The sequence below is a fragment of the Pleurodeles waltl genome, chromosome 4_2 (assembly GCF_031143425.1).
Source record: "Pleurodeles waltl isolate 20211129_DDA chromosome 4_2, aPleWal1.hap1.20221129, whole genome shotgun sequence".
Taxonomy (NCBI): Eukaryota; Metazoa; Chordata; class Amphibia; order Caudata; family Salamandridae; genus Pleurodeles; species Pleurodeles waltl.
In genome coordinates this window covers 1,018,422,295-1,018,434,627 of record NC_090443.1, presented here as the reverse complement: position 1 = coordinate 1,018,434,627, position 12,333 = coordinate 1,018,422,295, and the positions used below count along the sequence as shown (strand labels likewise).

The 12,333-nt window shown below is 50.2% G+C and overlaps 1 protein-coding gene across 1 annotated transcript; it reads right to left on the bottom strand.

The window, feature by feature from the left end:
- Positions 1-4,127: 4,127 nt before the first annotated feature.
- Positions 4,128-8,618, bottom strand: LOC138293596 (macrophage-expressed gene 1 protein-like). The gene has a single exon (XM_069232866.1). The coding sequence runs from the start codon at positions 8,384-8,386 to the stop codon at positions 6,191-6,193; it is 2,196 nt and encodes a 731-aa protein (XP_069088967.1). The 5' UTR covers positions 8,387-8,618; the 3' UTR covers positions 4,128-6,190.
- Between the last annotated feature and the right edge of the window lie 3,715 nt (positions 8,619-12,333).

The following is a 12,333-nucleotide window of genomic DNA, read 5'->3' as shown; positions in this document are numbered from 1 at the left end:
GAAATATATGAGTTTACTTAACTGTAAAGTCTGCCCCACAGCACACAAGATGAATTGTTCTTAGTATGAAAATAAACAGATTAGTGGTTGCAATATGTGCCAAAGGACCGACTAATGCAAATATTGCAACACAGTTAATGTAATTCAAAAACATACACAGTTTCCCATCCCAATGTCTCACAATTAAACTGATTTTAGCACTAGAAGGAGCCTACTGAGTTTAACAGATGGAATTCTCCACACCTACAAACCTTGTATAATGAAGGCCCCTCTCTCACAACCGTGGAAAGGAAGATGCTTACAGTATGGGCTGCCTGGCTGCCTGACCCTCAGGTATGAAACCCAAGGAGCGAGTTCCTCTCTAGCTGACCGTTCCCCAACTCCTACAGCTTTTCACTTGTTTATTTCCTAACATGATTTACTGTTTGATAAACCGCAGCCAAGAAATCGAGATATCACAATTATATGGGCTAATTGTCCGCAGGGGCGCATCTGCGACCCCTGGCTTGCCCCTTGAGACCCCTGGCACCGCATTTGAGACCCCTGGTCTGAAAACTAACGCAACCAGTAGCAACGACACAGAGGGGGTGATTCTCACCCTGGCGGGCGGCGGAGGCCGCCCGCCAGAGTTCCCCCCTACAAAATACCGCTCCGCGGTCGTGAGACCGCAGAGGGTATTCTGGCTTTTGCACTGGGCTGGCGGGCGGCCGCCCGCCAGCCCAGTGCTAAAGAGCCTTCCCACGAGGACGCCGGCTCAGAATTGAGCCGGCGGAGTGGGAAGGTGCGACGGGTGCAAAGCAGACACTGAAATACAAAGTGGGGCCCTCTTACGGGGGCCCCTGCAGTGCCCATGTCATTGGCATGGGCACTGCAGGGGCCCCCAGGGGCCCCACGACAACCCATACCGCCATCCTGTTCCTGGCGGGAGAACCGCCAGGAACAGGATGGCGGTATGGGCTGTCAGAATCCCGAGCTGCGCCGCCATGGAGGATTCTAAAGGGCAGCGGAAAACCGGCGGGAGACCGCCGGTTTTCCGCATCTGACCGCGGCAAAACCGCCGGGGTCAGAATGCCCTGCGGGGCACCGCCAGCCTGTTGCCGGTGCTCCCGCCAACCCTGGCCCCGGCGGTCCATGACCGCCGGGGTCAGAATGACCCCCAGAGTGTGTATGTGTGATTGCGTGTGTATTTGTAAGCGCGTGTGTGCGTGAGTGAACGTAAAATTCACATGGCGTGTGACGTCACTTCCGCTACCCCTGGCCTGCTCGTGAATTGACGTTCATGCACAATTTATGAATCCTTGAGGATCAGTTCTAGCATACGAGGAAATCAAGTTATTGGAGAACTCCAGAGAAATATGTAAACATTATGTTCAAGCAAGCTGCATTATCACGTTACATTGCAGCAGGTGTTGCAATCACAGCAATGACTCCGTTTGCATTTCATGCGCTATACTTTCAATACATGATAAGATATTAAACACAATGGATCCCTAAATAGAAAATATACGGAGAGTATGTCAGTGCCAATCATCTCTGCATGCTGTAAGCCGATAAACAAAATAAAAACATGTCACAAAGGTCAGTTTAGAGACACACCATAGCCACGTACTCACCGACATGGATGGAAATGAATGAAAGTAAGCAAAAAGGGTTTGTAAAGCGCACATCTCTCCTAAACTGGGCCTCTTAGAGCTGCCTTGAGGGAGAGCGAAGGATAAGGACACTGAAGGGAGGGACAGACACACAGACGCTGACAGAGCTCCATGGATGCCAGCAGACCCGATTCAAGAGGGGCTCCCGATTGCCGGGACTAACAATGGCTTTATTCTCGCTCTCACGCCTCAAACGGCCTCGGCTTCAATAGAAGTCAATGCGGGAAATTTAGTCCCTGATTCTGTGTTTGCAAAATCTCCAACTTACTTGTTCTAAAATTCATGTATGCAAACCATCTACAGGTAACCGAGAATAGGAGTAACACAGCGACATCCTCCTGGGCCAGCGAGTATGGGAGTAACACACCGGCATCCTCCCGGGCCACCGAGCATGGGAGTAACACACCGACATCCTCCCGGGCCAGCGAGCATGGAAGTAACACAGCAACATCCTCTCGGGCCAGCAAGCATGGGAGTAACACACCAACATCCTTCCGGGCCACCAAGCATGGGAGTAACACACCGACATCCTCCCGGGCCAGCGAGCATGGGAGTAACACACCAAAATCCTCCCGGGCCAGCGAGCATGGGAGTAACACACTGAAATCCTGCCGGGCCACCGAGCATGGGAGTAACACACCGGCATCCTCCCGGGTCAGCGAGCATGGGAGTAACACACCAACATCTTCCCGGGCCACCGAGCATGGGAGTAACACACCGGCATCCTCCCGGGCCACCGAGCATGGGAGTAACACAGCGACATCCTCCCGGGCCACCGAGCATGGGAGGAACACACCAGCATACTCCCAGGCCAGCGAGCATGGGAGTAACACACTGAAATACTCCCGGGCCACTGAGCATGGGAGTAACACACCGGCATCCTCCCGGGCCACCGAGCATGGGAGTAACACACCGGCATCCTCCCGGGCCAGCGAGCATGGGAGTAACACACCAACATCTTCCCGGGCCACCGAGCATGGGAGTAACACACCGGCATCCTCCCGGGCCACCGAGCATGGGAGGAACACACCAGCATACTCCCAGGCCAGCGAGCATGGGAGTAACACACTGAAATCCTCCCGGGCCACTGAGCATGGGAGTAACACACCGGCATCCTCCCGGGCCACCGAGCATGGGAGTAACACACCGGCATCCTCCCGGGCCACCGAGCATGGGAGGAACACACCAGCATACTCCCAGGCCAGCGAGCATGGGAGTAACACACTGAAATCCTCCCGGGCCACTGAGCATGGGAGTAACACACCGGCATCCTCCCGGGCCACCGAGCATGGGAGTAACACACCGAAATCCTCCCCGGGCCACCGAGCATGGGAGTAACACACTGACATCCTCCCGGGCCAGCGAGCATGGGAGTAACACAGCGACATCCTCCCGGGCCAGCGAGCATGGGAGTAACACACCGACATCCTCCCGGGCCAACGACCATGGGAGTAACACACCAAAATCCTCCCGGGCCAGCGAGCATGGGAGTAACACACCGAAATCCTCCCCGGGCCACCGAGCATGGGAGTAACACAGCGACATCCTCCCGGGCCAGCGAGCATGGGAGTAACGCACCGAAATCCTCCCGGGCCAGCGAGCTTTTCTTCTATCCTTCCTTCTCTTTCCTTCTTGTCTCTTTCTTCTCTCTCCTCTGTTCTCTCTCCTCTGTTCTCTTTCCTTCTTTATCTTTCTTTCTTTCCTTCTCTCTTTCTCTTTCCTACTCTTTTTCTCTTTTCCCTTCTCTGTCCTTTTTTCTCTGTCCCCTTCTCTCTCTCTCTTTCCTTCTCTCTCTTTTATTCTCTCTCTCTCTCTTCCATTCTCTTCCCTTCTTTCTCTCTCTCTCTCCCCTTCTCTCTCTCTTTTATTCTCTCCTCCTATCTCTTTCCTTCTCTCTCTCTCTCCCCTTCTCTCTCTTTTCTTCTCTCCTCCCTTCTCTTTCCTTCTTTATCTCTTTCTTCTCTTCTCTCTCTCGTTCCTTCTCTTTTTCTCTCCCTCCCCCTTCTCTCTCTCATACCTTCTTTCTCTCTTTCCTTCTCTCTCTCTTCCCTTCTTTCCTTCTTTTTTTCCTTCTCTCCTTCCTTATCTCTCTCTCTCTTTCCTTCTTTCTCTTTCATTATTGCTCTCTCTCTTTCCTTCTTTCCCTGTCTCTCTCTGTCCTCCTCTCTTCCCTTCTCTCCATTTCTCTCTCTTTCCTTATCACTTTCTTCCCTTCTCTCTCTCTCTCTTTCCTTCTTTCCCTGTCGCTCCCTCTCTCTCCTTCTCACTCTTTCCTTCTTTCCATTTTGTCCTTTTCGCTTCCTTTCCTTCTCTCTCTGTATAAACACTCACATGAAAGCAGACAGCAAGCAGGAACACGCACAGGGACTCGGGACCTCCCCTGTGCTGTGAAATGAAACTCATGGTGGAGAAGAAGAGTAGAGTATCCACACCCTTTCCATGCTTGGCCTCTCTGAGAAATCCGTTCCACTGGGTGATGGAATATGTCAGTCCCTGTGTCTTCCCAGCACTGGCCTGTGGAATGATCACTGCCTGGGAACAATGCATGTGGCGCTGCCCATTCCATCACTGGCCTCTGCCAGAAGCACATACACTGTGCACTCTAGGTCAATGGTTGCATACAATTCACTTGGATATACAGAGCCCTAGAATTACACAAACAAGAGAACTACGTTGTTTTTTTTAATTGATCATTTCCGAAGGACAAAGCAGGCCCAGGATGTGTCAGCGCTCTGTGTGGAAAAGACAAACATTTATAGGTTTACCTTGTCCCATAGGCTCGACATGGAATTACATTTCTTTAAAAGAGTTCTAAAAACCTCTAACATGGAAGAACATTCATTCAGAAGACTTCTAAAAATCTCTAACATGGAAGAACATTCCTTTAGAAGAGTTCTCAAAATCACTAACATGGAAGAACATTCCTTTAGAAGAGTTCTAACAATCTATAACATGGAAGAACATTCATTCCGAAGAGTTCTCAAAATCTCTAACATGGAAGAACATTCCTTCAGAAGAGTTCTAAAAATCTCTAACATGGAAGAACATTCATTCAGAAGAGTTCTAGAAATCTCTAACACGGAAGAACATTCATTCAGAAGACTTCTAAAAATCTCTAACATGGAAGAACATTCCTTTAGAAGAGTTCTCAAAATCACTAACATGGAAGAACATTCCTTCAGAAGAGTTCTAAAAATCTCTAACATGGAAGAACATTCATTCAGAAGACTTCTAAAAATCTCTAACATGGAAGAACATTCATTCAGAAGAGTTCTAGAAATCTCTACCACGGAAGAACATTCATTCAGAAGACTTCTAAAAATCTCTAACATGGAAGAACATTCCTTCAGAAGAGTTCTAGAAATCTCTAACACGGAAGAACATTCATTCAGAAGACTTCTAAAAATCTCTAACATGGAAGAACATTCCTTCAGAAGAGTTCTAGAAATCTCTAACATGGAAGAACATTCCTTTAGAAGAGTTCTAACCTGTGGCCCCCTGTGTCAGCCTCACAGAGTGCCACAGATGGTTTGTAGGAGGACCTTTTCCTTTTAAGCTGCCCCTTTAAAAACGCACATATACAAGGATTTTTCTCAGAGATTTTACATAAATCAGTTTTTACTCCGTGTCATGTCGATGCATAAATAGCCTAAGTTTCAGATTAATCCATTGCTCAAAATATTTCAAGCAAGGAAAACAACTATCAGCGCATAAAAAAAGAGATATATTATATGGTTTGAAGAAATGTCTCCATGCACATGGAGGTTTTATATATGTATAATATTCTATATAAAAAAATGAAAAACCTGCCAGATTTTTAGCTCCTGAATTTTACCTTCCTCCATGAGTATATCCTGTTAATGTTAGTACAATTCTCTGTTCTGTCGGGTTTCGTACTGTGGGAGGGGTGCATCAGAAGACATGGGAGACCACGAAAGAGTCAAGGAAGTAGCCAGTGGGGGAGGGGCGAGCATCTGGGACTACAATTCGATCCGTGGGGCATCTTCAACCAGACTTGCTTGTATGGCCAACAGCACTTTGCATTCTGGAACTTGTAGTTCCCACTATTTACATTGTGTGTGTTTGTCTATATGTGTGTGTGTGTGTCTTAATTCGGTCCAGTGGTTCGGGCCACAGTTGTGTCTAAAGCCCCCGCTTGACAGATCACCCCGAAACCTTCCCTGCACAAAAGGAATCACTGCCACACATTTTTTTTGGAAAATTTTGTGAACATTAGTCAAACGATGCCCAAGACATAGGCAAGTCAAAAAACGCTTTTTCTATGGAAACATGGTCCTACCTATAGTTACTATAACTACTAACTATAACTACCTAGTGCCTTGAAGATCCCACACATTTGTAGATGCTACAGATTTTCTGTGCCCTCTATCTAGGTTTGCGCTATAGAAATACCATATACCTACATGCATACACACAAGCTAGAAGTGTGTAAAGTGTCACACATGAAATAGGTCCACTGGGCATCCACGGAATGGAAGAAGATATTGTTGGGTGAAGTTAGATGAAGGGTCATCGCTTTAAGCACACTGGTCTCTCTCCAACTGGTCACGCGTCTCCTCAGGCGGAGACGCTTCATACCTGGCCTCGTGCTCTATTAGTCGGCGTCGCTCTACCTCCTTGTAACCCCTACTCTTGTATCTGCGGCGACCGTAGATGGCCACCATAATCAGGATGGCCAATGCAGTGGTGACTCCTACGGTGACTCCTGCTGCCTCCCCACCAGACAACTTCTCTTTGCTCCCATGGACCATCCTCATGGTACCACTGCCATCGGCGGTGTTGATTGATTTCCACATCTGAGTGCTTGGGTCTATGACCCAAGAGCGTCCGGTCTCGGTCAGGACCACCACAGTGTCGGTGGTGCCCACACTCAGGATGGGTGGTTGGGAGAAGGGGGGCAAATGGACAGTAGGCAAGGATCCACCGGTGAAAAGTCCTGCTTTGACGCAGTAGTAAACTACGCATGAATCACTAATAAGGGCCCGGTGCTGACTGAACCCAGAAGGACAGGCTTTTGGGGGGCCATTTTGGACTTCTTGCCCCAGCGAACTTTTCAGGGAAGTAGATGTCTTGGATGAGGCAAGTGGATTTCCTTCGTCACAACTGAAAAAGCCCCCAAAAGGTACAGAGTAGGGGAACCCCATCTCATAGTCCTCACTGACACAGACTTCCAGGTCTATGAGGAGCTTTAGAGGATAGAAGCTTGGAGGGCAAGACTGAGCGCCGGTCAGTGGGTTGGGGCTGCTGGCGCTATAAAGGCCTCCAAACATGTAGCCCATGTTCTGTTGGACTTCCCCTTTGGAGACACACCAGTAGGCATCGAAACGGGATGTAGAGACCCTGTAGACATTGCCACAAACATCCTTCCAGTAAATATAGTTCCATTCCTTATGACATTCATAGTGACTAAATCCTTGATCCTTGGTCTGGGTAAGGAGTCTTACGGGCATATATCCCGTTGGGCAAGAAAAACCCCTGGTGAGAGGATTCTTGTGCTCCAGGTCCTGGCATATAACATTCACATCTTGTCCGCTAACTCCGTGGCACTCCTGATAGGTCCCTCCAAAGGTGAAGTTGTTCATCACCCCCCCACAGGACCCGTCGTCAACGTTAGCATGGAAGTTGAAGTTTGAAGAGATGGGATCAGTACAGCCGGGGTAGGTGTTGACCTGGTAGTAGCGGTGGGACGCTGCCTTAACCGTCCTGGCCAGCTTCTGCACAGTCGGCTCTGGCAGGTCCGGTAGAGTCATGGTATTGATGAAGAAATGTAGGGGCAAGCCAGACCGATCGATGGCCACCAGCTGATTGGTGATGCCCTCTTGCCATGTCTTGAGAGTGATGCCAGGGTAAAACGGCACTCCTCCAATGCTCTGAACCTTGGTGCTGGTCCGGTTTGACAGGTAACTGGTGGTGAATGAGCTACCTGAGCTGACGTTCACTCCAAAGCCAACACTGATTAAGCCATGGAAAGAGGCTCCAGCGGAAGCGGTGATGGAGCTCTTTTGGGACCAGTTATCTCTCAAGAAGGTGGACAGAATTTGATCCTCTTGGACGAGGCAGGCTCCTGCGTCCACACTAGTGATGACATGAGTGCCGTAGTTGAGGATGAGGAGTTCTGCCAGGTAGTTGGCCATGCGCGTCTGGTTGTTCTCCAGATAGTTAGCCATCTCCACCAATTGGCTCTTGAACGTGGGATCCAGGTTGAAGTTGGGATTGGCCTTCACAATATAGCGGCGGTTTCTCACCTGAACCCTGGTGGTGAACGATTGATCTCTGACCTGATGGGTCTTCATGCTTTGGAAGTCTGTTGAGAATTTAGCGTTGATGAGTGCGACAATGGAGACTTCAGCATTAACGGAGAGGGCGGTGGAGCTCGTGTACTCCTTCCAGTTCTCCACAATCTCCGAGTTCATCTCCAGATTGGTCTGCTTCTGAGGGATCACAAAGACGTCATCAGGAATAATGTAGACGCCATCTTCTGTGGTTTTACACGTGGAGTAGGCCATGTTCATCACTCTGCCCATGTCTAGGTTTCGCAGATTGTCCCAGCCTCCACCAGGTAGCACCTCCAAGGTGTGGACCTTCAGAGCTTTCTTACACTGCAAGAGATCTGATCTCAGACTGTCTGCGGCGGAAGTGTATAAACTCTGTCCATCTTTGTTCAAAGCCAGAAGACTCCATAAGAGAAGACACTTAGCTGTCAACGAACCCATGATGAAGCCGGCACTGGTTAATGTGAATGCTGCTGCAGCTATGGCTGTATGTTTACAGAACAGGTAGACTTTATACCCTTCCTGCAGCCAATTTAGTGATCTCACAGAGAGGCGGGCAAAGGACAAAAGGTACCATGTGAGTTATAGAAGGGTGAAGATAATGGAGCCGCCATTGATGTACAGTACAGCGGCTGCGCTTTGCGCCACGGTAGAATTTGTTTGTTCTCTGACTCATATCTCTGCCTTATCAAGCGTAAGCAAACTGCAGCACTTTGGGAGAAACGAAAGTACCAATGTGAAGGAAGTGGCCGCCGGTATTCTGCCTTTGTTTATCATTAAGCATAATGCAGAGCAGGCAAATTCTAGACTGGATTTTCCCTTTCCATTGTGCGGGCTGTCCCGCGTGGTGAAAGGGTGGATTCCGCAATCCATCATTACTTGCTAGCTACTTCCTTTAGCGCTAAGGTACAGGCAACGGCCTGATGGATGGGGTCTTTGGTTGACAGTCAGGTTACCCCCTGTTCGAGCAAGGACCCTCACTCTAGTCAGGGTAAAAGAGAATCACCCTCAGCTAACCCCTGCTTACCCCCTTGGTAGCTTGGCAGAGCAGTAGGCTTAACTTCAGAGCGCTAGGTGTAAAGTATTTGTACCAACACACACAGTAACCTAATGAAAACACTACAAAATGACACAACACCAGTTTAGAAAAATAGGAAATATTTATCTAAACAAAATAAGACCAAAACGACAAAAATCCGACATACACAAGTCAAGTTATGAATTTTTAGAGATTAAACTCAAAAATAGCGCTTAGAAACAAAAATGCTTCGATGAGATGTTAACACGGCGTCGTGACGGAGTCGTTCCCAACGAGCCGACACCAGCGGCGCCGGACAGGGAGTCGTGTTGACCCCCAAGTACAGTACCTTTGGTGAAGAGTGAAAACAAGCCGATGCGCGAAGTCGGGGATCGCGGCGTCTGTGCGAAACGTTGAATCCGTGCACTTCGAGCGGCATCGGTCACGACGTGGTGCGGCGACTTCCACGGAGTCGCTGACCTCAGCGGGGCTGCAGCGGCCTCGGGCCTGCGAAGAGCGTAGCGTTCCAGCGAAGGTCACGGCGTCGGGTGCAGGCGCGTTACCGGATTCAGCAGCGCCGCTGGTCCGGAGTCGTCCGAAGTTGATTTCCTTGGATTTCCACCAGCTTTTCTTTCAAGGGCCCAGGGACTGGATAGGGCACCACTTGTCAGAGCAGGAGTCTCTCCAGAGACTCCAGGTGCTGGCAGAGAGAAGTCTTTGCTGTCCCTGAGACTTCAAACAACAGGAGGCAAGCTCTAACTCAAGCCCTTGGAGATTTCTTCACAAGATGGAAGGCACACAAAGTCCAGTCTTTGCCCTCTTACTCTGGCAGAAGCAGCACTGCAGGAAAGCTCCACAAAGCACAGTCACAGGCAGGGCAGCACTTCTTCCTCAGCTATCAGCTCTTCTCCAGGCAGAGGTTCCTCTTGGTTCCAGAAGTCTTTCTAAAGTCTGTAGATTTGGGTGCCCTTCTTATACCCATTTTAGTCTTTGAAGTCACCTTTCTTCAAAGGGGACTCACACCTACTTGTGAAATCCTGCCTTGCCCAGGCAAGGCTTCAGACACACACCAGGGGGTTGGAGCCGGCATTGTCAGAGGCAGGCACAGTCCTTTCAGAGGAGAGTGACCACTCCACCCCTCCCTCCTAGCAGAGATGGCTAATCAGGAAATGCAGGTTACACCCCAGCCCCCTTTGTGTCACTGTCTGGTGCGAGGTGAAAAACAACCCAACTGTCAAACTGACCCAGACAGGGAATCCACAAACAAGGCAGAGTCACAGAATGGTTTAAGCAAGAAAATTCTCACTTTTTAAAAGTGGCATTTTCAAACGCACAATCTTAAAATCAACTTTACTAAAAGATGTATTTTTAAATTGTGAGTTCAGGGACCCCAAACTCCACATGTCCATCTACTCTCTAGGGGAATCTACACTTTAATCATATTTAAAGGTAGCCCCCATGTTATCCTATGAGAGAGACAGGCCTTGCAACAGTGAAAAACGAAGTTAGTAGTATTTCACTGTCAGGACATATAAACCACATTACTATGGGCCTGAGTATGACCCTGGCGGACGGCGGAGGCCGTCCGCCAAGGTACCGCCGCTGAATGACCGCACCGCGGTCAAAAGACCGCGGCGGCCATTTAGACATTTCCTCTGGGCCGGCGGGCGCTCTCCAAAAGAGCGCCCGCCGGCCCAGAGGAAATGCCCCTGCAACGAGGACGCCGGCTCAGAATTGAGCCGGCGGAGTTGCAGGGGTGCGACGGGTGCAGTTGCACCCGTCGCGTATTTCAGTGTCTGCTTAGCAGACACTGAAATACTTTGCGGGGCCCTCTTACGGGGGCCCCTGCTGTGCCCATGCCATTGGCATGGGCACGGCAGGGGCCCCCAGGGGCCCCGCGGCACCCCCTACCGCCATCCTGTTCCTGGCGGGCGAACCGCCAGGAACAGGATGGCGGTAGGGGGTGTCAGAATCCCCCATGGCGGCGCAGCAAGCTGCGCCGCCATGGGGGATTCTAAGGGCAGCGGTAAACCGGCGGGAGACCGCCGGTTTACCCTTTCTGACCGCGGCCAAACCGCCGCGGTCAGAATGCCCTGCGGGGCACCGCCGGTCTGTCGGCGGTGCTCCCGCCGACCCTGGCCCCGGCGGTCTGAGACCGCCAGGGTTAGAATGAGGGCCTATATGTCCTACCTTATCCATACACTGCACCCTGCCCTTGGGGCTACCTAGGGCCTACCTTAGGGGTGCCTTACATGTAAGAAAAGGGGAGGTTTAGGCCTGGCAAGTGGGTACACTTGCCATGTTGAATTTATAGTGTAAAAATACACACACAGACACTGCAGTGGCAGGTCTGAGACATGATTACAGACCTACTTATGTGGGTGGCACAACCAGTGCTGCAGGCCCACTAGTAGCATTTGATTTACAGGCCCTGGGAACCTCTAGTGCACTTTACTAGGGACTTAACAGTAAAACAAATATGCCAATCACGGATAAACCAATCACACACACATTTTACACGGAGAGCATATGCACTTTAGCACTGGTTAGCAGTGGTAAAGTGCTCAGAGTTCAAGAGCCAACAGCAACAGGTCAGAAAACATAGGAGGCAGGAGGCAAAAAGATTGGGGATGACCCTGCATAAGCAAAAAAGACCAACAGGCCGGACTGACCTTCAAGAGTAGCAGGTGGTAGGATGGTGCATGCACCTTCTAGGACCTTGAAACAAGCACTCCGCGGGACCTGCTTAGGGGTTTTGGCTGCTTGATGTTGGGTTCATGGGTGGTCACAATGTTCAAGAAGCTGAGGCTCCTTGAGAGAGCACAGATCTTTTCCCTCATTTCCCTTGACGTCAAATATTCAAAATGGCAGCCATTGCCGAAGCGACATCAGGCCCCTTTCGATGCCCTGTGTGTGGGTTGGGGCCCTTGTTGTGCACTATGGTGCTCCAACGTTGGCAGGTCTGTGCGGGATTCCCAATGCTCTGGCAGGTCAGTGCCGGGTACTTGGATGTAGCTAGGAATCCATCTTGGAGGGGGTTGGTGACGTGCAGTCCTGCTGTCCAGCAGCCTTCATCCCTAGGGTGGCCTCTGTAGCCACATGGGCATTAATGATTTTGTTGCAGTCACACTTGGCCATGGTGTAGGTGATGGGGCGATTCCGGGCGTTGTCTAAGGGACTAGTCGGAGATGGTGCTCCCGCCACCACTGTAATATCCCTTAGGACCCAAGTATTACACCTGCTTGACAAACATTCCACGTGCGCGTGCCCAGGAAGTTTAAAAGACTGCCCTGGCTGAGATTGAAAGGATGTGCAGTTAGTGTTTCGAGGTTTTGGTGTAATTCACCTCAATGTATGGCTGTATGACTAT